The 25,948-nt window shown below is 43.6% G+C and overlaps 1 protein-coding gene across 1 annotated transcript in view; it reads left to right on the forward strand.

The window, feature by feature from the left end:
• RGS12 (regulator of G protein signaling 12) overlaps positions 1–25,948 on the forward strand; it is a 149,736-nt gene that overhangs the window by 25,371 nt on the left and 98,417 nt on the right. Inside the window, exon 3 of the mRNA XM_075857435.1 lies at positions 4,618–4,734. Coding sequence (XP_075713550.1) covers positions 4,618–4,734 — 117 coding nt within the window. The remainder of the gene's footprint in view (positions 1–4,617; positions 4,735–25,948) is intronic.

Raw genomic sequence — 25,948 nt, forward strand, 5'->3', positions numbered from 1 at the left:
ATGCGCAGCACACGGAAGTGCGTCCGTGTGCTGCACGTGATTTTCACGCACCCATTGACTTCAATGGGTGCGTGATGCGCAAAAAACGCTCAAGTATAGGACATGTCGTGAGTTTCACGCAGCGGACACACGCTGCGTGAAAAACACGGGAATGTCTGAATGTCCCCATTGCCTTACATAGGTCCGTGCGACGCGCGTGAAAAACACGGACGTGAAACACGTTCGTGTAAATAAGGCCTAAGGATCCCTTGACAATAAGCAGATCACAAAGTGTCCCCCTGTTGGGACCCTCAGTGATCACCTGTAATCTGTGGGGAAACCTGGCAATACGTGTTCAATATCCCTGCAGAGCGCCCACAGGAGAAATGAAGCATTACACAGTACCCATTTAAATCAATTGGTTATCTGTGTAATGCAGGACAGGGCAGGTCCTCCAAAGCGAGACGCTCTTTGTAGTCGCTCTCCACTTTGGCCAAGAGATGAGGATCTCGAACAGAGGACCCCCCTCCCTTGCCTCAGAATTCCCTAATAGGGTATATAAAAATTGGGTTTCTACACTGGACAACCCCTTTAATGTCTAAAAGCTGCATTTTCTGTACAGAAGTATCCGGTTGTGTTGGGTAGCAGCCGATCATGACAGAATTATTTCTATTTTATTTGCACATTTACCTTCTATGAGTTTACAGCCGCCAGAAACACAGTTTTTTTTAAAGGCTTTGGAGACCTCATCGGCCGCTCTCAATAACAGAAGTCTTCATATTAACAGCTAAATATTGCAGATGTGGATGTAATGGCCGAAATCCCCACCGAACAGGGCATTCTTGGCAATATAATGCTTGCAACTGGCTGAGGGCCAAATTGTGGATTTTTCTACTGGTGCAATGTTTTTGGCTTCTAAAGTCTTGCACATTTTCAGTCATTTACACATTTCTCATACATTTTGGGAAGAGATGATAATTGTTCAATGGGTAAGGAAGTCTATGTAATGGAGCGGTACAGTATTAGTGGTCTTAAGGTGGCCATACACTTTACATAGCTGTTGGCTGACTGCCCTTCCTCCTGACTCCTCCATATACATGCATGTTGTGTAGAGGGGAATAAGCCCCTGCCAGACACCTCTTGCGGCAGCTTCTCTCCCGTTGCAACAAAGAATCGGGCATGTTGAAATCCAACATGCCCAATCCTTCTTTCCCCAGACATTTATCGTCGAGGAGAGTCACGACACCCACATATACATCAGAAAGTCGCTGGTACTGCTAAAAACTTTAGGTTTGGCCGACTTTTATCTATTGTGTATGCACACCTTCAGGATGGTGGTTCCATCAGGGTTTCTGTCACATTGGACAGCGCGAATAGCCCATCATGCAGTGCCATTCTTTCAGTCAAAGCGGCTGTACCGTGATGGACTCCATTATAAGTCAATGGGGTCCGTCGTACGATGATCCAGATCACCGCTATGGCTTCTGTTAGAAGATGTGAACACAGCCTTTGAGTTCATGGTTAAGACAAAACCCCCAAAATCTATTTGTGAGGCATGTACAATAGGTATTTTTAGTTTTTTAACTACAACATGCTTCTATTGGAAAGGCTAGAGTAAGTGCATTGGGAGGCTAAGAGAAATGGCGCACTGGAGGGCCCTGGTCAATGGAGTAATGATGACATTGGGATCAGTGTCCTAAGTAATGATTCCTTGGGATTCAAGAACAATGTAATTTTAATAATTAAGTCATATAGCAGAAGCATATCATCGTAAATAATATATAAACCATATCCAAATAATAACACACAATACCTAAATAACCGTGCTTCAATATACCCAAATCATAACGCCATACAACGTGTACCACGCGGGATACGATTTTCTAACATGGGAGCTTTTGGGTGACGTATCCCACTGTATGGCATACGTCACCGGCATATGTTTAACGAATACGTCGTGGGCTTTCCAGAGATTTTTCACGACGTATCCTTTATATGGATACCACTCCACCATAGCCTAAGGGTGACTGATCTGTTAAACGGATGCCTAATAGTGCCAGTCTTTAATGGAATTTGTTTAACTAATACATCACCAACTCTCATGACCCCAGTCTATGATGTATCTATTAAAGTCTATGGTGACAGATGCCACTTTTAGGAATCTGTCACAGCCTACGTTTAATGGATACGTCAGGAGCTTTTTCCAAATGTATAGGTTAAACGTAGGCAAAAGACGCGATGGGAATAGGGCCAATACGCTTCCACGTGCTATACAGTGTCCACATGAGCCCATCAACGACTTTTTAGATAAATCACCCTAAACAGGAACGTGGAGGCCCTTGGATGGTGGTGGCCCTGGGATGGTGGTGGCCCTGGGATGTGGCTTGTAATCCTGCTCCAATAAAAAAAAGACTTGTTCTGGATATAGAGCAGCGTGTGTTTATTCTGGCGTCTGTGGTGTCCTGGTTGCGGCAAGTTGCGGGCTGCCTTGATTTTAATTACCCGTGATGTAGGCAGCGCGACATGGTGATCATGCGACCTGTATATCGGCCAAAGTTGTCGTGTGGCCCTAGCCTAAGGGCCTATTCACCGAAAGTTTTTTTTTTTAGAGCCCGACATACACACTAAACGTGTCTATAGGGCTCCATTGTCAGACGGAGGCCAAACAAGCATCCTTTTGGGCTTTGTTTGGCTGGTATAGAAGTATACCACAAAAAAAAAAAGTATGGAATAACGTACTAGACTACGCTATTCCATCCCACGGAGTCCAGTAGAAAAACTTATACATTAAACCTATCGTTTTTTAACATGGTAGCCTATGGGTGAGGGCTGCCACTGTGTGGCATCTGTCACAGGCATGCTTTAAACGTAAATGTCATGAGGTTTTTATTACATATCCGTTAAACGGATGTCATTATAGCCTATGGGTGACAGATGTGTTAAACTGATGCCTAACAGTGCCATCTGTCACTTATAGGCTATAATGGCATCCATTTAACGGATATGTATTGAAAAGCTCATGACACATACATTAAACGGATACCATTATAGCCTATGGGTGACATTGGCACTGTTAGGCTAAGTACACACAGAGTTTTTTGACGAGTTTTTTACGTGGAAACCGCGCCAAAAAGCTCGTCAAAAACTGCCCGAAAATGCCTCCCGTCGATTTCAATGGGAGGCGGGGGCGGTTTTCTCCCGCGAGCAGTAAAACCGGCTCGCGGGAGAAAGAAGCGACATGCCCTATCTTCGGACGTTTCCACTTCTGACCTCCCATTGACTTCAATGGGAGGCAGAGAAAGCGTATTTCGCAGCGTTTTATGCCCGCAGCACCCAATGGCCGCTGCCGAAAAACGCCGCTAAAATCAGCCTGCAGGCAGAGGAAAATCTGCGTCACTTCCAAACGGAATTTTGAGGCAGAAATTCTGCCTGCAAAATACTCCGTGTGAACATAGCCTTAGGCTGGGTTCACACTGAGTTTTTTGCAGGCAGAAAATCTGCCTAAAAAAATCTGTTTAGAATTTGGAGGCTGATTTTGCTCCGCCTGCACGCTGATTTTCGTGGCGTTCTTCGCAGTGTTTTTTTTTTTGCCCGTGGCCTTTGAGCACCGCGGCCAAAAAACGCTGCGAAATATGCTTTATCTGCCTCCCATTGATGTCAATGGAAGGTCAGAGATGTAAACTCCCGAAGATAGGGCGTGTCGCTTCTTCTTTCCGCGAGCCGTTTTTTCCGCTTGCGGGAAAAAAATGCCTCCTCCTCCCATTGAAATCAATGAGAGGCATTTTCGGACGTTTTTTGGCGCGTTTTCCGACGTGGTTTCCACGTCAAAAACCTCTGTGTGAACTGACCATTAGGCATTCGTCACAGCCTCCGTTTAAAGTATATGTCGTGAACGTTTCTTGGCATATACATTTAAAGGGAGACAAAAAACATGATGTCGGCAGGTCCTAAGATGCTATTTATTAAAGTGATTAGATATTGACTTTTATTCTTAATTTTATTTATTTTATTTTTTAAGCCACAGCTGAACTTTTGCTTTCACTCGGTACTAAATAACTTCTAATTCTCTATTCTACTTTGTCTAAAGGGATTAGGCCCCATTCACACGACCGTAAAAAACCTCCGTTTTTGCGGACCGCAACAGCGGTCCGCAGAAACGGAGCCATTCACTTTCATTGAACGCGGACACCTTTCCGTAGCACTACGGAAGGGTGTCCGTGCCGTGGAAATGTTCCGAGAATTATGGAACATGTCCGTTCTTTTGCATTTTGCGGGCCGTGCTCCCATACTTTGTAGGATTTATTACTGCCTGGAATAGCAATTCCCATTGTCCAGGCATAAATATGGTCACCGTCACTTAAATTATTTTATGGATGGTAATATTTAATGCTATGACGTTGTTTTTTTTAGTGTTTATTTAATGCATCAGTCCGTGACTAATTACGAAATCAATATATTGCAATATCGGGATTTCCTTTGAAACACGGGGTCAAGTACCGTCAATGTAAAGAAGAGGCAGCAGCGCTGTAACGCCTACTTCCGTACCTGGTTCCCTGTATCCTCTATTTATAAAAATGTTATTACATTTTGTGAATTTTATGTATTTTTATACTTAACCATAATATGTGTATTTTATAGAACTCAAAATTTGGCCATTCCAGTGGGTTGGTCCAAGGTCCACAGCGCTCTTCAGGACGTAGGTCCCTTGGAAGATCAAAAAGGTTCAGTGTCACAAGGTCTCTGGACAACTTGGAGGTAAGACTGGTACAATCTACATTTGCTTTATCGAAGATATTTCAGAATTTGTTCTTTTTGTTCAAGAATGACATTACTCAGAAGTGGTCCTTGAGTGTAGTGGACTGCCAAAAATGCCATATTTGTGTATTTGAAATGACTATAAGGGTTGGTTATTCAATAATCAGCTGGCTGAGCTGTAAACATTAGGGACAACACGGCAATGGCAACAAGTATCAGATGAACCTAAAACAAAATATGAAGCAAATAAAAAAAAAAATGTAAAAAAAATCTACCGTTTTGTGTATACAGCTTCTATGCAGACCTATGTGTCTCTTTGGTTTTGGATTACAAACAAACCTGATCCTGTTATGTGTTACTCCCTCCCATCGTCTCATTTTCTATTGTCTGTGGGTTAGCAAGTCGATGGGGCAGATGGAAAATAGTAATACATGGCTGTCATAGGTATAATTCGAAGCTCCCGGGTCCCAACGCAAAATCTATAAAAAAATAAATTATACTGATGTCGTCCTATGTGACGGATTTACGGCCTCCTCAGGCACCAGGGCCTGGTGGGTAATAATGATGCCCTAAGTGTACCCAAACAGTAACCATTTTGCCCAATTAAGGCTCCAAACAGTGAGGGTATGTTCACACGCACTATTTTCAGACGTAATTCGGGAGTTTTACGCCTCGAATTACGCCTGAAAAAACGACTCCATTACACCTCCAAACATCTGCCCATTGCTTTCAATGGGATTTACGGTGTTCTGATCCCGCGAGGCTTAATTTTATGCGTCGCTGTTAAAAATATGGCGTGTAAAAAGAAGTGCATGTCACTTCTTGGGACGTTTTTGGAGACTCCATTGAAAAACAGCTCCAATAACGTCGGTAAAATACGCAGCGAAAAAACGCGAGTTGTTAAAAAACGTCTGAAAATCAGGCGCTGGTTTCAGGCGAAAACAGCTCCGTATTTTGCTGCTGCGTGTGAACATACCCTAATAGCGCTTCTTAGTGCCCCCTGTGCTCCTACATACCTATAATAACCCTTTTGTGCCTTCACATAGTAAAATAGAAAATGTTCACCATTGTGCCCCCAACAAAGTAATAATCCCCCTTTGTGCCCTCTAAACAGTAATAATCCCCACTTGACAGTAATAATGCCCCCTTTCTGCCCTAACACAGTAATAATTACCCCCTTTCTGCCACGACAGAAAAAAATATCCCTTTTTGTGCCCCTAGAATGTAATGCCTCCTGGCAAGTAATAATGCCCCCTGTGTGCCCCTAGAAAGTAATAATGTCCCAGGGCCCCCTAAACAATGTGTAACCCCTCCCCAATAAACATATATTCACATTTGTGCCCTCAGATTTGTAATAGTGCCCCTTTTTTTTCACCAGAAAAAAAATAAAATTTATACTTGCCCAACCTGGCCGATTCCACAATGAGCCAAGCGGCCCAGGCCTCTTCTGGACTTTTACAGCCCTTTGCAGGTGGCACGAAGCAGTGACCAGGACACACCAGGGAGTCTATGGCTCCTTGCTCTGCCATAGGTTTTAAACTGTATCTGTGCCCTGAGGACGCGGATAGAGTTGAAGGTGGTGCTCACCTGGCGATCTGGGCCCGGGCGGCCCATTGACTGGCCTGGCCCACTGGGAATCTGTCCGGTTGGCCATATTACGAGTCCATGCCTGTCCCCGAGGACTACAGGATGAGAGCTGAATATAGAAATTGTTAGGATTTTTATTTTTGGGTCGAAACTATTGGTAAAGTTTATTCATTTTTCATTTGAATGCATCGGTACAGACCACTGATACGTTTTCGGCCTAGTTCACACTAAGTTTTTTGTAGTGGTTTTTGACGCGGAAACCATGCCAAAAAACGTCAAAAAACGCCTCATTGTTTTCAATGGGAGGCTGAGGCGTTTTTTTTCCCCGCAAGCGGAAAAAAAACTCTCGCGGGAAAAAGAAGCGTCATGCCCTTTCTTCAGATGTTTCCATCTCTGACGTCCCATTGACATCAGCGGTTTTCGCTGCGTTTTTTGCCCGCTGAGCTCAGCTGCTGTGGCCGAAATTTGCCTGAAAATACGCGGCAAATTTTCTGCCGACAGGGTCAAAATCTGCATTAAAATTCTGAGGCAGATTTTTCCGCCTGCAAAAAAACTCAGTGTGAACTAGGCCTTATTTTAAATGTTAACTTTCTCTCTGGGAAGGTGTGGTTTTATTTGTGTGACTGCAGGTAAAGTGCATCTGGAAAGTTATTTCAAGGCCAAATAACACGGTGAGAAAAGTCTATACTTTACCTTGATTGCTCAAAGCCTCCTGTAACCTTTAACTGTTCGCTGTCTGCTTCATGTTGTGTAGAGTTCTGATCAGCCTGTTATAACACGGAGGCCTCCAGCTAAGTAAAGCCCAGACCTATTCCCAGCACTGCAGCCAGTGTTATGTTTCCACAGGGTTTGGCTATTGTGGTTTAACTTGGCATGTTAATTGCATTTCCACATTTTTATACAAAAGATGTGTATACCAGCTGTGAAGAGCAACACCCAACCCTGAGTACAGCAATAACACTGTGACATCCTACCCAAAATAACAATGGTGACACCCCGGGCATACACTGTGGATTACAGGACAGTGGTAACATAGGCTGTGTTCACACCAGCGCTGGTTTCTGCTCATGGATTCCATTGCAGCTTTCCATTGGAGGAACCTACGAACGGCCATGGAAAGGCCATAGATTTCCATTGATTTTTTTTTTTTAGTGGAAACAATAGCATAGTCGACTAAGAAGAGGTAGGTGTGGGTCCCAGTGGTGTCCAGTAGAAATGCCATAAATGTCTATGATGGGAATAACCCTTTAACGTCCTCTTTTCTGTGACTGTCCAATAATCCAGATTATGTGATAATCCAGTTTGTTTCAGGTTCGAATGATGCCAGGTTAAAGAGGCTCTGTCACCAGATTTTGCAACCCCTATCTGCTATTGCAGCAGATCAGCGCTGCAATGTAGATAAGAGTAACGTTTTTATTTTTTAAAAACGAGCATTTTTGGCCAAGTTATGACCATTTTTGTATTTATGCAAATGAGGCTTGCTAAGGTCCAAGTGGGTGTGTTTAAAAGTAAAAGTCCAAGTGGGCGTGTATTATGTGCGTACATCGGGGCGTTTTTACTACTTTTACTAGCTGGACGTTCTGACGAGAAGTAACATCCTCTTCTCTTCAGAACGCCCAGCTTCTGGCAGTGCAGACACAGCCGTGTTCTCGAGAGATCACGCTGTGACGTCACTCACTTCCTGCCCCAGGTCCTGCATCGTGTCGGACGAGCGAGGACACATCGGCACCAGAGGCTACAGTTGATTCTGCAGCAGCATCAGCGTTTGCAGGTAAGTCGATGTAGCTACTTACCTGCAAACGCCGATGCTGCTGCAGAATCAACTGTAGCCTCTGGTGCCGATGTGTCCTCGCTCGTCCGACACGATGCAGGACCTGTGAGTGACGACACAGCGTGATCTCTCGAGAACACGGCTGTGTCTGCACTGCCAGAAGCTGGGCGTTCTGAAGAGAAGTGGATGATACTTCTATACACAACGCCCAGCTAGTAAAAGTAGTAAACACGCCCCGATGTACGCACATAATACACGCCCAGTTGGACTTTTACTGTAAACACGCCCAGTTGTACTTTTGCAAGCCTCATTTGCATAAATACAAAAATGGTCATAACTTGGCCAAAAATGCTCGTTTTTTAAAAATAAAAACGTTACTGTAATCTACGTTGCAGCGCCGATCTGCTGCAATAGCAGATAGGGGCTGCAAAATCTGGTGACAGAGCCTCTTTAAAGGTTTTACTGTATGTAAACTAGCTCTCCTTCAGTAGGAAGAAAGCTGTCTCTCTAGTGCCGCCTATTAGTGACTACCCTATAAATCAATATCCAACTCTTTATAGAGCATTGAAACATGACTAGGGATATCAGCCAAACCAAAGACTGCTATCTGTAGACAGCACTGTTTTGGAGTTGTTGCTCCTCATCAGTACAGAGTAGGGTTCTGAATGGCTAAGTGAGAGGCCTTTGAAGCCAGAATGTACTGATTTGTCTTGCGGAGATCCAGCTGGTAAGTCTTAAAGAGGCTGTCACCAGTTTCATACTTCCATATCTCCTACCTAATCTAGTAGGCGCTGTTTTGTAGATAACTACTGTGTTGTTGTTTTTTAACAACATTTATTGGTGATAAAGTTATGAGCATTTTAACATTTATGCACATTTTTTGTAAAAGCCAAACTGGGTATTTTTTTTTATTTTTTACTTCCACCAAGTGGGCGTTGTAAAGAAAAGTGTATGACACTGACCAATCAGCGTCATACACTTCTCATCATTCATGTCAAGCTTTAGTCACAGCACAGCGTGATCTTGCGGGATCACACTGTGCTGTGACTAAAGCTGGACATGAATGATGAGAAGTGTATGACGCTGATTGGTCAGCGTCATACACTTTTCTTTACAACGCCCACTTGGTGGAAGTAAAAAAAACGCCCAGTTGGGCTTTTACAAAAAAAAATTGCATAAGTGTTTAAAAGCTCATAACTTTATCACCAATAAACGTTTTTAAAAAACAACAACACAGTAGTTATCTACAAAACAGCGCCTACTAGATTAGGTAGGAGATATGGAAGTATGAAACTGGTGACAGCCTCTTTAACCCTTTATGACCAAGGGTCATTAATGCCGGTGTCCAGGTCAAATTTTAAATTTTTGATATGCACTTCTTTAAACGATAATATCTTTGGAACCGCTTGGAATATCAGAACTATTTTTACTTTGTTTTTTTTTACAAAACTTATGAGGCTTTCATTTTCTAGATTAGTTTAATTAATTCAGTGTTTTTAATTTTTATTATGAGCAGACAAATCACAAAAAATTAAAGAAAAACCACTTTTATCATCACTATCTATCTATCTATCTCCTATCTATCTATCTATCTATCTATCTATCTATCTATTCACACTGTAGAGCTCTGTAACAATTAGTCCTCTTCTCTCTCCGTCACCATGGATCGCTGTGAGGGGAGAGTGAAGAGGGCTATATACACACGACCGTGAAAAAAATGGCAGTCAACAAATCAACTGTTAGTTTTTCATGGCTGTTTTGCATCAATGTGTCTCAAAATTTTAATCCATTTCCCGGCCGTTTGACCATTTTTAACCGGCATTTGCCATCCGTTTTTCATGGACGTTAAAAAAAATTATGAATTTTATTCATTAGGGCTTTTTGTCCCAACTCCCTGAAAACTCCACAGTGCCCATGTAGATAGTGACGCAATACCAATGTAGATAGTGCCACATAAATAGTGCCAGTGTCATCATAGATAATGGCCACTGTAAATAGTGCCACAGTTCTCCCTGTAGATAATGATCACTTAGTGCCACACACAGTGCCCATGTAGATAGCGCCACAGTATCCCCTGTAGAGTGCCAATATAATGCCACAGTACCCATGTAGATAGTGCCACACCCCCTGTATATAGCAGCCCCCTGTAGATAGCGCCCCCCCCCCAGTAAATGGCACCCCCTTCCTGTACATAGCACCACTGTAGCTCCCTGTAGGTTCTACAGGAGGCCCCTGATGTCTCTGTCCATATATGCATAGTGACACCAGGGGCTTCTCCAGTAGCGGATTCCCCGGCCAGAGTGTCGCCCGGGGATTCCCCTCCTAGAGAGAGCCCCCGCCGTCTTTCCATTCCCGCTGTAGATAGTGCCCCCCCACCCCCGCCTCGCTGTAGATGGCATCGCACCCCCGACTGTAAATAGTGCCACCTGAACTGAGTCTCTAGGAGCGGAATCCCTGGTGTCAGATCGCACTGGCTTGGGATTCCGCTCCTAGACAGAGCCACTAACGTCACTGTGCAAATGGACAGTAACGTCAGGGGCTCTGTCTAGAAGCAGAATCCCCGACCAGTGCGATCTAACACAGGGGATTCCGCTCCTAGAGACTCAGTTCAGGTGGCACTATTTACAGTCGGGGATGCGATGCTATCTACAGCGGGGCAGAGGTGGGGGGGGGGGGGGTTGCTATCTGCAAGGTGGTGGCACTATCTACAGCGGGATAGATAGACGGCGGGGGCTCCCTCTAGGAGGGGAATCCTCGGCCAGAGCGCTGGCCGGGGATTCCGATGCTGGAGGCAGCATATATGGTGCTATTTACAGAGGGTTTTGGTGGGGTTGTGGGTGGCACTATCTACAGTGGGGGGGGGGGGGTGTATTCCGGGGGTCTCAAAACCCCGGCACACGAGAATGCAGTGATGCTCACACTGAAGCAGCACTGCACTCATAAAACCCCTTCCAGGCTGAAGTCTATACACAAAGTCTATACACGTGCTAACTGCACGGGACATTGGCAGTTAGAACGTATATAGCCGTATGGCAGTTGTAAAGGGGTTAAGAGCAATGCTCCCTGGGAAAAATTACGCAAAATAGCTCTCCTCCAGACGGAAGAAAACTGTCTCTCTACTGCCATCTAGAGGTGACTACCCTTTAAATCAATGTCCAAACTATAGGTGGCACTGGAGAGACACTTTTCTTCCTTCTGGAGGAGAGCCATACTGTATACTTTTACCCAGAAAGCATTGCCCTTAAGATTCCCTACCAGCTGACTGAATCTCCGCAAAAAGAACCAGTACCTTTCAAGAAGGTTTTTCTGGACTTTCACTACTAGGTGGCGTAGTATTTAGCACTATTGCCTTGAAGTAATGAGGTCTTGGGTTCAAATCAAACCAGGGCAACATCTGCATGGTGTTTGCATGTTTTTCCTATGCTGGCACTATATAAATAACAGGATATATATACTATGTGTATATATGTCTGTGCCAGAAGTTACTCGACTGGTCTGCTCCTGCCAGTTCTCCTATTTCATAGCCTCTGAGGAAGAATATTATGCATTTTATAGGTCAGGAGCAGAACCTTTGAAGACATGAATAATCACGGGGATAAAATGGAGCCCGGTTAACAGACTTTCCACTGTTGGAGGCAGCGAGTGTAAACATGCAGAATAGCGCCCAGCTGGGCACCTCTGACCCCCTGCCCCAGATGTGGCCCAGTGTCTATGTCTTGCGGAGTAACACAGGAGCCATTGTCCTCCATTCAAAGAACCGTAATTGGTTTTCTTATTCACTTTCCAGCCCAATCTCCTGCCTGGACTGCCAATCCCTTCAAGGGTTTTTCTTCATTCTGCTTTCTAGCAATGACCTTGACTTCTGCAGCTGATTTCTGCTTAAAATATGTTTCTACGGCTGACGTCCTTGTTCGGCTTTATCAAATATTTCTGAAGCAGATTCTTATTTAACCCCTTCCTACACCTTGTCAGTATAGTATGTGAAGGGCCTGAGGCAGTTCAGCCACGTTGATGTACTATTGAGTCAAAATGATCTTGAGGGCTACACGTAGACTTTATGTAGCGCTACTGATGGACTTTAACTTTTGAGTGACAGCTCCAGTCCGCAAGATTGCATGCAACTCAATGTATTCATTTGGACTGTAGCTCAATAGTTAGTTAATCGGTAGCACTACGTAAAATGTAAGAGTAGGGCCGCACGGAGTGGCCCTGACATGGTCGTAACGCGGCCAACAGCCGCGCTTGCACCATTTTCGGCGCAGCTGTCAAACACCCTGTTTAATGGCGCGTTATTGTTGGTAAAACTGTGTGGCCTTAGGGTATGTTGACATGGCCTATTTTCAGACGTAATTCAGGCCGTAAATGGCCGAAAAACCGGAAGCAGAACGCCTCCAAACAACTGCCCATTGATTGCAATGAGAAAACGGCGTTTTGTTCCGACGGGCCGTTTTTTTATGCGGCCGTTTTGAAAAACGGCCGCGAAAAAGAAATGCATGTGACTTCAGCCGTTTTTGGAGCCGTTTTTCATAGACTCTATAGAAAAACCGCTCCAAAAACGGGCGTGAAAAACGCTGCCAAAATCGCGAGTGGCTTAAAAAACGTCTTAAACTCAGAATCTGTTTTCCCTTGAAAACCGCTCCGTATTTTCAGAGGTTTTTGAGTTTGCGTGTGCACAGACCCTTAACCTTAGGCCAGGGCTACAATGTGACTTTTTACAGCGCTACATCATTGATTTTAACTATCGACCCATCCTGAAGTCCAAATGGGCACATTGAGTTCTATGCAATCTTGTGGACTGCAGCTGTCACTCAACAGTTAAAATCAATTATGTAGTACTAGAAAAAGTCTAGGTGTAGCCCTGGCCTAATACACAACTCCACTACACTGAAATGACTGGGACCAGAAAAAAAGCCTTTACCGGCAGTTAACTCTTTCAGCTCTGCAATGAAAATGAACGTGACACTATAAATGTGGGGGGCCACCTTGTACTCATGATCAGCTGTCTCCTGTTAATGCTTGTTAGGGCATACTAGTGTTTGTGTGTGGTCCTGAAGCCCAAAAATGTCTGCATCCTAAAGGGGTTAAATAGCAAAGAATAAAGGACGGATTTCCCCCTTTGCACTTGTATTTAAAACCTCTTTCACTCGCATTGTATTGTAAGTTGTTCCAGATTTTCGGTGCATAATCCGCACTGAAAATTCACTACGTCTGAACGAGTGAATGTCCGCCCTTAAATGTAGGAGCAAAAGGGATTTGGGTCAAAAGTAGGGGTCTAAAGTCAGACACTTGGGAGGTATAAAGAATTGGGCGTCATGTCGTTGTTGTGTGATGGAGAACAAGGGACTTGGGGTCATTTTATATCGGCCGTTATGGGCCGTAAAATTGATTGGCGATCGTTTTCCTCTTTCACAAGTAGCTATGATCAGTAATGTATGGGGAAAAGCGATTGTTTCTACGATTTCTCGTCCCCATACATTTCCATTATATACGGGGAGATGTGCTGGCCACAATGATAACATTTATCGCTGCATAAACTATACGATCAGCCGATGAACGAGCGTTTGTTCATTCATCTGTTGATCGTTGATCGTTGATCATTGCCGTGTTTACACAGGGCAATAATCGGGAACACGTGTTCTTGTAAATGCTCATTTGCCCGATCATTGGCCGTGTAAAAGGGTCTTTAATCTGTGGATCAAGTAGAAATAGGGAACGAGTTTTATTATTAGTGGAGACCGTTCACTGTAAATACTAATAGAAAGAAAATCTACTTGCGATGCTGGGGAAGTAGTGCGCCTTGTCTGAGGAGATCGGGTGCCCAGGCTTAAATGCTAAAGAGGTTCCCTATAATAATTCAGACTTGAAGTTCATGTTTATTCAGTGTATAAATCCAATCTCAATCCGATATTACCGCCAAATATCAAAGCGGATGAATGCGGAGCGGAACTTCTGTAATGTGAAATGTGTTTCATGTCGCAAAAATATGAGGTTTAAAGGGAATGTGTCGCTAGAAAATTATTATTTTTTTTTTTTTTAGTTAAATTAGACATTGTTTTTTATTTTTTTATTTTTTCACAAGTCCGGAAATATTATAAATTAGATTCTAATTATAACATTTCCCTGTGCTGGTCACTAGAGGGAGCAATTCCCAAAATTGCAGCATTGGCATGTGGTAAAGCAACCTCATTGCTTTAGGGCAGATTCAGACGAACGTTGCGTTTTTGCGCGCGCAAAAAACGCGGCGTTTTGCGCGCGCAAAAACCACTTGACAGCTGCGTGTGTCATCCGTGTATGATGCGCGGCTGCGTGATTTTCGCGCAGCCGCCATCATAGAGATGAGGCTAGTCGACGCCCGTCACTGTCCAAGGTGCTGAAAGAGCTAACTGATCGGCAGTAACTCTTTCAGCACCCTCGACAGTGAATACCGAACACAACATCGAGAAACCTGTTAAAAAAAACGAAAAAGTTCGTACTTACCGAGAACTTCCCTCCCGGCCGTTGCCTTGGTGACGCGTCCTTGGTGACGCATCCTTGGTGACGCGCCTCTCTTGACATCGGGCCCCACCTCCCTGGATGACGCGGCAGTCCATGTGACCGCTGCAGCCTGTGCTTGGCCTGTGATTGGCTGGAGCTGTCACTTGGACTGAATTGTCATCCCGGAAGGTCAGACTGGAGGAAGAAGCCGGGAGTTATCGGTAAGTCAGAACTTCGTTTTTTTTTTACAGGTTCATGTTTATTGGGATCGGTAGTCACTGTCCATGGTGCTGAAACAGTTTAACTCTTTCAGCACCCTGGACAGTGACTATCTCCTGACATCGCGAACCGGAAATTTTTTTGCTGGGTTCGGCCAAAACGAGTTCGGCCGAACCCGGTGAAGTTCGGTTCGGTTGTCCGGGTTCGCTCATCTCAAAGACACTCCGTTTGGATGTTTGGAAACAGAAAAGCACGTGGTGCTTTTCTGTTTACATTCATCCTTTTGACAGCTGGTGCGCTGTTTCAGTCGGTTCGCACGGAAGTGCTTCCGTGCGACCTGCGTGGTTTTCACGCACCCATTGACTTCAATGGGTGCGTGATGCGCGAAATACGCGGAGATATTGAGCATGTCGCGCTTTTTGCGCAGCTGACAAACGCTGCGCAAAAAGCACAGACTGTCTGTACTGCCCCATAGACTTGTATTGGTCTGTGCGTGGCGCGTGAAAACCACGTGGCCCGCACGGACCCAATACACGCTCGTGTGAATCCCCCCTAATGCTGCAAAATTTGAGAAGACACACTCGCTCATGTGTCCTCACACAATCCCCTCTCCTTTATCCAGGCTAGTGCCAGGAGAAAGGAGGGGATTGAATGTTCAAACCTCCTACACTGTGTGCCGCCATTTTTTGAGTGAATACACAGTGTAGTAGGCTTACATACAGTGGTAATCAGACACGAACATAACTTACCTGCTGCCGCTACCGCCCCTCCGTCCGCTCGCTTCTGAACACATGCCCGGAAGCCGCGACCGGAAGTAGTCATCCTACTGTCCGGCCGCGGCTTCCGGTCCACAAGAAAATGGCGCCGGATGTCGCTCGGCCGAAGACCTTCCATTTGGACTGTGTGGGAGCGGCGCATGCGCCGTTCCCACACAGACGGCGTACAGCATAGTGGATGTAACGGCTCCCGTTCGCATTCTCTATGGGGTTGTATGTGCCGTATTCCATGTCTGTATGTGTCGTTAATCGACACATACAGAGATGAAAAAAAAAATGGCAGCCCCCATAGAGAAGTAAAAGAGAGAAAAAAAAAAAGTAAAACACAAACACACAAATAAATATTTTTTTTTTAAATAAAACACTAAAAGCAAATTGATATAAAAAATTAATTTTTCGCGACACCCGTCCTTTAAGTAATCCTGGATAACTGACCAAAGCAGCGCAAAGCATCTAGATCTTAAATAATATTGTTTGCTCCGGTCACACGGAGCTATGGATGGGGACGAGCAGTCGTTACTCCGATCGCTCGTCCCCATACATTATTATCATGCCGGCAGCGCGTGTCTGTTTACACAGGGCGATGTGCTGCCGACAACGATAATATATCAGTTTTTTAAAACGATACGACCAGCAGATGATGGAGCGTTTGCTCGTTCATCTGCTGATCGCTGCCCAGTTTACACAGGACAATCATCGGCAACGAGCGTTCTGTGAAGGTTCGTCTGTCTAATAATCGTCCAGTATTAAACCCCTTAAGGAACTCTTCTAATAAAAAGTGATTGTCAAAAGTGTACAACCCTTTAAATACATTTTTAATGTAACTCTACGCAACAGATTAAGTAGCTTTACTTTATTTTATTGTTTCTGTGCTGGTTTGAAGTTATTTCACATTTGTTTATTCTATTGAAATTACTTTAACCCCTTGGCGACGTATGCCATAAATTTACAAGGCTCTCTCTATGTAGTTAACGGCAAGCGCCCAAAAAATTGACCGCATCATCCGCAGAGGGTGTCCGCTGTATAATATATATATATATATATATATATCTGACACTGCTGCAACAACCGGCATTGGGGATAACTCTGATCCCGGGTGTTTAACCCTCACAGATGCCGCGGTCAATAGCAACCGGGGGAATCTAAGTGGTTAGACCAAGGAAGATCGGAAGCTCCCTCTGTCATCACATCAGTGCGCCCACGACGGAATCATGAGGTGCTATTATGTTGTCATGACAGCCGGGGGTCCTGCCTAATACGCTGCCTGTCAGACAGCCATAATACATTGCAATACAGAAGTATTGCAGTGTATTTAAAAGCTCAATTGCATGGTAAGTCCCCTAATAAATAAAATATTTAGAAATAAAAAACGTACAAAATGCTTTATTATGTAAAAATGGCCGCAACTGTTCCGCCCTGTACTATATAATTAACATGCAATTTATCCTGCACGATGATCGACGTTAAAAAAAATAAAATCAATCTTTTGTGCAATTTTTTTGTCCATCTTCCTCCACAAAAAAGGAATAACAGTTAATCAATAAATCCTAATATGTACCCCAAAATGGTACCAATAAAAATAGCTATATTAACAAAAAACGAACCTTCATAAAGCTCAGCTGACAGTAAAAGAAGTGTGTGTGTGTGTGTGTGTGTCAGTAAAAGAAGTGTGTGTGTGTGTGTGTGTGTCAGTAAAAGAAGTGTGTGTGTGTGTGTGTGTGTGTGTGTACACGTGTGTGGGTATATGTGTGTGTGTGTGTGTGTGTACGTGTGTGTGTACGTGTGTGTGTACGTGTGTGTGTGTGTGTGTACGTACTTGTGTGTGTGTGTGTGTGTGTGTACACGTACTTGTGTGTGTGTGTGTGTGTGTGTGTGTGTGTACACGTACTTGTGTGTGTGTGTGTGTGTGTGTGTGTACGTACGTGTGTGTTTACATAAAAGAATATATAAATTTGGTACCACAGTAATTGCAACGACCCCCAGAGTAAAGTTAACACATTATTTATACTGCATGGGGAACGTCATAAAAACGAAACCCCAAAAATAACAATGGCTGAAACCCAGGCGTGTATCTCCACCCCCCTTGTCGAACAGCTGTAACGGTCATCTCAGCATGCACTGCTCTCTGGTAACAGAAAACCAACAGAATTTGGAGCTTCGCTTTAAATGTGAATGAAGAAGAAATCATAGTGATATAAAATATACACAAGATAAGTAGAACAATTTCACCCGCCATATAATAAGTAAATTGCTGCACTGTGACCTGGCGTTCCTCTTCCAACCTACTAAGGCCGAGTTCACACGTAGCAAAAATCTGCATCATAATACAGTGGGAGCAAAGTGAATGACATTTTAACAAATCTCATCCACACGCTGCATAAATGATGAGCGCAAAAAATAACTTTTACAAATTGACCTGCTATTCCTTTTTTTTTTTTTTTTTTCTTTAATCCACAGCATGTCAATTGTATTTGTGTAATCGCTGCTTTTTTTGTTGCGGGTTTTCGCCATTGAATTCCATGGGGAGGTAAAACCCGCAACAAATAGCAGATGTGATTTTTGCGGTGGAAAAGCCGCAAATCAAAAAACTACTTATACTTACCCAGAATTCTGTGCTTCTTCATCCAGGCCGGCCTCCTGGAATGACTTTCATCCCATGTGACCGCAGCAGAAAATCACAGGCTGCAGTGGTCACGTGGGATGAAACGTCATCCCAGGGCTGCAGAACATCAGGACGTCGGAGCGTATTCGCCCTGTGTGAACACAGCACAATGCTGAGTGAAGCAGTTGGGGAGACCCTGTGCCCCACCTCACTCCATTCACTAGATTGGATCTGTTTTTATAGCAACACTTGTAATGGGGTCCCTGTACTTGGACTCCCAATAATCTGCATTCAATTCCCCACTCCCTCACCTCACCTTTGTGTGGAGATGGGCCCCCTTAGTTGCTGGGCCTACAGCAGCTGTTTTTCCCTTCGACCCTGATAGTTACTCAACTACTGTAGAATTCGGCAAAATTCTGGCAGCTTTGGATAACTAGTCCTTGTGTATTGGAGAATGAATCTAAGGTGCGGTCATGTGTCTACGATGTCTTATTCAGAAGAAATGTAAAATGTTAGTAATACAATAAAATCATCCATTACCCTTTATAAATGTTAATGTGTTTGGCGTTTACAGCATCTTGCGTGCCATGTTCTGCGGAGCTTCCATTCTCAGTATCGCTGTACAGTAGATGAAGTCTGTCGTCTTATCCGGCGTCTCCTGTTCACTATTTCGTCCTTATATTGTCTTAAAGGGTTTGTCCAGAAAAAAAAGCGTATTCACCGTTTAATGCAATGTTGTAGAACTTTCTGAAATATATTTTATGTTCATATTTTTCACCATTTTCAAGATCTTTACTTACTGTCAGTGAACAGAAACATTTATTCTTTACATTAAGAAGCGTGAATGAGTTTTCTTATCATGACAACCCTGTGGCCATATGTCTCCTGATAAAGCAGGTTCCCCTGCAGAACGTTCAGCTCTGAAATGTTTTTGTTTGTAGTTTATCTATTATCCTAAATAAACCAGCAAATTCTTTTAACAAACGTTGCGCTGCGTCCCGGAACCGGAAGACGTCTTGATTATGTGTCATTTGCCAGAGGACGAGGATTCGTGAGGAACGTCTTTCATTTATGCTTTTCTACTTGAAGTAAGTGCAACCTTGAACCATAAAAGGTATAACCCATTTGCACAGATTTAATCATTGGCGCCGGCACCATGTATTCCTTGTCCATATCGACGACATTGTGGAGGGGAGATCCCCCTCTATGCGCCAAGTAAAAGTGGTTCCCGCTCTGGCTGACGTGGCCCATTCATGTACTATATTAGTGAATACCCAGACTAAACTTCCCCAGCGATGACCGCTGATCACCAGGAGCCGGAGAAGGGATCTTCTTGATGAGTCAATCCCTTTAAAACCTCTTCTTACCAAGTCTTACGGCAGCCTTGCACATTGTTGTTGGAATATTACGGAGGTATTCCGGATATAAGACATGATCACCTCTCCACTGAATAGGTGATAATTGCTGGGACTCCCACTGATCATCAGAACCCCTGACGATCGCCGGTCGGGCATGCACCCTGCTGCTCCATTCAAGGTCTGTAGCACTGACGCCAGTTTTCGTCAGTGCCATAGGCTTTGAATGGAGCGGCAGGGCACATGCTCGATTACCGCTCCACTTGGCAGCGGTCTTGTAACTAGAAGGAACTGGGCGAAACAAAATTTGCCTATAAGGCAACCAATCCTATTTCCCACACGACTAACAGACGGTATGGAAATGCTCTATTCACATAATACCTAATAATGAAAATAACCTTTATTAAAGGCACGTAGCCTATATTCTAAAAACTGCCCGTATGCCCCGAAATGTTATCACTCCTATAGATATAATGGTCAATCTCTGCTGACAGCAGTAGAATTAATATACTGTCAATAGTAGAGGGAAGCGTCTGCAGATGAATTCAATGGGTGTGCAAAACCCGCAACAGAAAGCCATGTGTTGGGACTTTTGCGGCGGGATCGCAGTAAATCTGCCACAAAAATCGCAACTTGGAAAAAAAAAAAATCATACTTACCTGGAAGTCTCTCCTTCTTCCTGCAGTCCGGCCTACTGGGATGACGTTGCGTCCCATGTGACCGCTACAGCGTCACACGGCCTGCAACGTCATCCCAGGAGGCCGGACTACGCGCAGAGAAGAGGGAGGGGGTAAGTATGATCGTTTTTTTTTCCGCAGCGGAAGTTCTGTTTGAAAAACTGCGGTGCGGTTTTTCGGACGGAAGGTGCTGTGCGGGTTCCAGGTCGGATACGCTGCACAATTTTTGTCCTCAAATTCAGTTGCAAAGTAAGGGTATGTTCACACTGAGTTTTTATTCCGTGTGGAATTTTGAGGAAGATTTTGATCTGCCTGCACTCTGTTTGCCGCGTTTTCCGCCTGCGGGGAAAAACACAGCGAAAAACGCTTTCTCTGCCTCCCATTGATGTCAACGGGAGGTCAGAGACGTAAACGCCCCAAGATAGGGCATGTCGCTTCTTTATCCCTCAAGCCGGTTTTACCGCTCACGAAAAAAAAACACCTCCGCCTCCCATTGAAATGGGAGGTGTTTTCGGACGTTTTTTTACGCGGGTTCAGCGTCAAAAAAAAAAAAAGTGTAAAAAAAAAACTGTGTGAACAGGGCCAAAATATTCACTTCGGTCATCAAATCCTGAATTCTGTGCTGATTCATAATATATTTAGTTTATCTGTTACAGAGCTGAGAATTTCCTACAAAATGATAAAGTTAAATGATAAAATTTCTGACTATCTATAGGGGTACGTAGAAGCTTGAGGCGGATCTGTCATCATACTATGCTCTTCTGTTTATGGGGCATAATATTATGGGGACAGGTCCATTGTACTGTAAGCCCAAACGGGGGGGGAAGGCACTATTTTTATTTGTGCCGTTTGGGCTGATAGTAGAACTTCAGAGCCTGTCCATTTACATAAGAAAGGTTTGGCTATGAAATGTGTTTAGCTGGTCATTTCCTAAGGCAATGTTAGATATGGAAGAATAGATTTCCTTAGGTCATTGAATAATAAAATTCATCTCGCTGCTGCATATGGTTGGTGTATTCTGGGTAATATTTTCTGTCCACGACATGTTCCTCCGCACTGAGCTCCATGCAGAGATTATTGCTGATCCTGCATATACAATTCAGAGCGACGACCAGACTGCAAAATAACACAGCACAAATCCAGAAAGCAGATTATTCTCTGGTTAACCACTCAAATTCAGCTCGTCCTTATAGAAACTATTAAATTAGAAAAGCAAGGCTGCTTTCTTCCAGAAACAGCGCCACTCTTGTCCATAGGCTGGGTCTGGTATTGCAGCTCAGCCCCATACACTTGATGAGCTGTGGTAGACTGAGTAGTGGCCATATTGGTTGGCACACAGCTTTGCCAGAAGCAAGTATAATACCGAAGCTCAATAGGACAACTCGATAAGGTTTATAATGGAAACCACATGTAGTGTCTGATCCGTCCTACGACTCGTACCTCCGGCGCCGGCCACACAGCGCTGACTTATAATAGGTTACATCATAGTGTCTATAGAGAAGCAATATTCAGCAAGAAAAAAATGCTGGAAATAGATCCCTCTGTGGGTATGGGATCTATAGAATATATGCGTTTCACTTTCTGAATTGAATTACTGAAATAAATTCACTTTTTGATGATATTGTAATTCATTGAGAAGGACTGGTATATCTGCATACATTTATTGTTATTCTACGTGCCATGTGGCGTAATTGCTGCATCAGCTCAGACACCTGCAGTAAATAAAACGGTCTAATATTTATCGAGCGTCAGAAAGGTCTCTTATGTGACTCTAGCGGAATCCATTATAATGATTAATAGTGCGGTACGACATGATTGATACAACCAGAACATCAGTACATCTCCCACACCAGAGACATTCGTTTAGCATTGCGGAAGAAAATAATTAACTGGTGAAAAATTTGCAGGGATTTCATTATGATCTTGATTTGCAGCATTATTATTGGAATTATGATTTTTTATTAGACTTTTTTTCTGGGGTTAAAGTAAAAGTAATAATCTGCATGAATTGGACAATGGGTCCCATTTCTATAGAAAGTCATACGGCTGAGTGGTACGCTAGTCTGAGGAACCTGTGTTTTGTGCCCCATATCCGTCAACAAAGAACACCCCTGCAGAAAACGACAAGAAGGGGAGTTTGTACCTCACCACAAAATATGATGGTTTCAAGGCAGTGACAAATACCCTATTAAAAAAAACGAAAAGAACAGACTATTCTCCAATTCTTGAACTCCTCAGATATTACTGTTCAGTTTTACAACAGGCTGTAAAAAGAGAGGGCTCTTTACCACTGAAGTGTAACTTCTTGTATTGACATCTAGTGGTCAATATGAATATTGCATTATATCAGAATTAATTTCGTACATGGATTGTCACAACAACCAAAAATTGCCCAAATAGTTAAACATTGGAAAATTGCATATGTTTATTTCCCTATAAAAATATATCCGTTATATGGGAAAACCATGGCTCTAATCTCCAGAGCTGGGACCGGCATCTATCACATATTTATGGCATAAGCCATGGATGTGCCATTAGGAATACCCTTTAACATCATGCATTTTGCAATTTTGTTTAACCTTGACCCCTATGAACTCCATAGCATGTTGAGACCCAAACTAAGGAGTGTGATGAAGTCTTGCTATCCCTAATATTCAGTTTCTATATATGACATAAACTTGAGTCACTTTGTAGATACATTGTATCCCTTCTTTTATACCGATCCTGAGTTACAGCTGTTTTGCTTGTTGTCATTGGGAACAGTCGACAAGGTTGTTGACAGACACGCCCCTAACAGCTTAGCTGAGCTCCTATAATGCAGTTCAGTGCTTGGTACAATGAAATCATGTCCCAGTATGCAAGCCTTGTACAGACACTGAGCCAGCAAAGAATGCTGGGAGATGTCATCTCTAAAGCCTACAGAATTGTGAATTCAGCTCTGAATTATAATACATGCAGTCATTTAGAATCAGTACAAGATGAGTTATGTATTTACATACACTTTAACCTCATATGTTATAATGTGAGCGGTTACAATAATAGTCTGCTGGAGACAACCTGCCCCTAAGGCCTTATGTAGACGAGCGTAAAACTAGTCTGTGCGGTGCGTGGAAATCACTCACGGCACACGGACCTATTGATTTCAATGGGGCTGTTCACAGATGCGTAAGTTTTCACGTAGCGAGAGTCCGTTGCGTGAAACTCACTGCATGTCCTATATTGGTGGATTGAAGCTCCGTAACAACTGATCTAGTGCTTGCCATGGATTCTGCCTGTGTGATTGATGAACGCCGGGCACTAATACTCCCGTAATTATATCTCGCACATGTCGATTTTTACTTCTTTTTTTTTTTTAATGGAAATCTTTTGCTTTGCTGCACCAACGGCAGCTGCTAGAGAAGATGACGAAAATAATTGCAGGAAGAAACCATTTACTGTATACCCGCTTTAGAACTGGTAGAAACCTGGGTGGGTCCAATTTACTGCACCCAACTCATACTTCCAAAAGCCACAGTACCCACTCAGTGCTATGTATCTAACAATCATTACCAATCTCACTTCTTGCAAAATATATCTGTAATGTGGTTTTATATCATCCAAACCCCCGACCATATGATCAACTATACATTATTTTCTCACTGGAGACCGTTACCCCACAGATCAGGTATATGCATGTTACCTAACACAAAGTAGATCTGTACCTTGTGGTGTCTAGGCTATGGGGTCTTACAAGGGCCTCGGCCACAGATCAGCTCCCTTTATTGTCTTAAAGTTTAACCTCCACTTATGAGGGGCGTCATAACAGAATAATATACATTGAGGATTGATATACCTGCAATAACCGCACTAGGCCACTAGATGTCACCTTTGTAACTTCAAGACAAGAAACCTCCTAACTTGTGATCACTTTTATGTACAATGCAATGTCCAGGCGTTCACTACGAAGATATCTGAATGTTGACGGTTTTTCCATTTGTGGTTTTCCTATATTAACCTTTTTGCAAACAAATACCATCACTGAGGCATTATTTGCATTGAAAGATGACAGAGCAGAGACCGGATCCTTACATTGCAGGTCACTAACCTGAGAGCTGATATAAATATCCTATATTCTGTTTGCTCCGTGCATGAATCCTCCTATAATTAAATGCCTGCTGCACTATATACCGTGGAGATTAAAAGTGGGTGCAGCCAGCCAGGGGAGGCAGTCGTGAGGTCCGCAGCTCAAGACATTCAAAGTGTCTTTACATTTTATCGGCAGATTTTAGCTGTTGGCCTTTCTATAGTCTGAAGGATAATGATAATCCATAAAAATCTGCTACTTATAGTCAGGTCAGATCTCCTAAATAATCCCTTTTTCTATTAACTTATTTTTCTATAGCTGCCCAGTAATCCAGTAATATTTGCTAATCTGGCACATATCTGGATTTTTTAAATTCCATATTAAAGGAATTTTATTGCATTTTGTAATTGTAGAGGAACCGTAATGTCTTAAAGGGATTGTCTAGGTTAGAAATCCTATTTTAAATGTCCTACTATGGAAATCTGGGGGTACAGAGGGGGGGGGGGTCTTAGTTTGAGACCCTTATCTACTAGCAGTATTGGAGAGGGGCTACAAGAATCGTCCCGCTCTGACATCTCCATGCGTTACACGGACAGTCAATCTTAACGGACCCCATGTAATACTTTATTTTGGAATTGCACACTTGCTGCCGAGTTCCCCACAATTTACAGCTAAGGGCTGGGGATCCAAGCAGAAGGACACGTCTAGTCTTCTTATTGTCAGCAGACCCTTCCAACAATAAAAGATTGTCCAAAGTAGAGCCTAAGCACTGGTTAAAAAAAAAAAATGGCTTCCTTGGAGTAGAAGAGGAGGTGATCAGATTGTACGTCTCTTTTACGCCTTTCGTTTAGGGGATTCCCTACATCAGATGTTTAGGGGGATTCCCTACATGATATATAATTTCTCATGCAAAATGTGGAAGTGCGTATTGAGCCGACATCTCAGTTCTCTGTGCTTCTTCCTTCAGTTCCTAGGACAGGACGTGTGTGTCTGACCGCTACGAGTGTCCGCCGTATTCACTCTTATGGGGATACTTTCTCTGTCACTCTCATTCTTTCAGTTCCCCCAGCAATCAATGATACTAAGGGCCCTTTTAGGGCAGCAGAGTGGATGAGGTTTGGAGAAATCTCACTCACACACTGTGTAAAAAAAAAAAAAAATAAACCGAGAAATCGTTCAGAAATTGAACTTCTTTGCGTTTTTTTAATCCCCAGCATGTCATTTTATGCTGCGGAATCGCGGCTCTTCTGTTGCGGGTTTCCCCCATTGAATTCAATGAGGAGCCATGTGTTGCAGCTTTTGCGGCAGAAACACAGCGATTCCGCCTTAAAAATCGCAACTCAAAAAAAAAAGCTTTTATTGGTGTAAAATAAATAAAAAAAACTTTATACTTGCCACGTGTGCGTTGTCATAGTGACGCGTCCCTCTGTTCTGCCAGCCCGGGCTCCTGGGATGACGTTTCATCCCATGTGACGGCTGCAGCGGTCGCATGGACTACAGTGTCATCCCAGGAGGCCAGGCCGCGCTCAGAGCAGAAGAAAACGACACTATGACAACGCACGCGTGGCAAGTGTAAACTTTTTCTGCAGTATATCCGCAGCGGACATTCCAGTCGAAAAACGTCACCACAATTTGGTACGTATTTTTTTGCGGAATTCCCTGCGGTTTCCAGGGTAGATACACTGTGTAA

This window comes from Rhinoderma darwinii, chromosome 1 (genome assembly GCF_050947455.1).
Source record: "Rhinoderma darwinii isolate aRhiDar2 chromosome 1, aRhiDar2.hap1, whole genome shotgun sequence".
Lineage (NCBI taxonomy): Eukaryota > Metazoa > Chordata > Amphibia > Anura > Rhinodermatidae > Rhinoderma > Rhinoderma darwinii.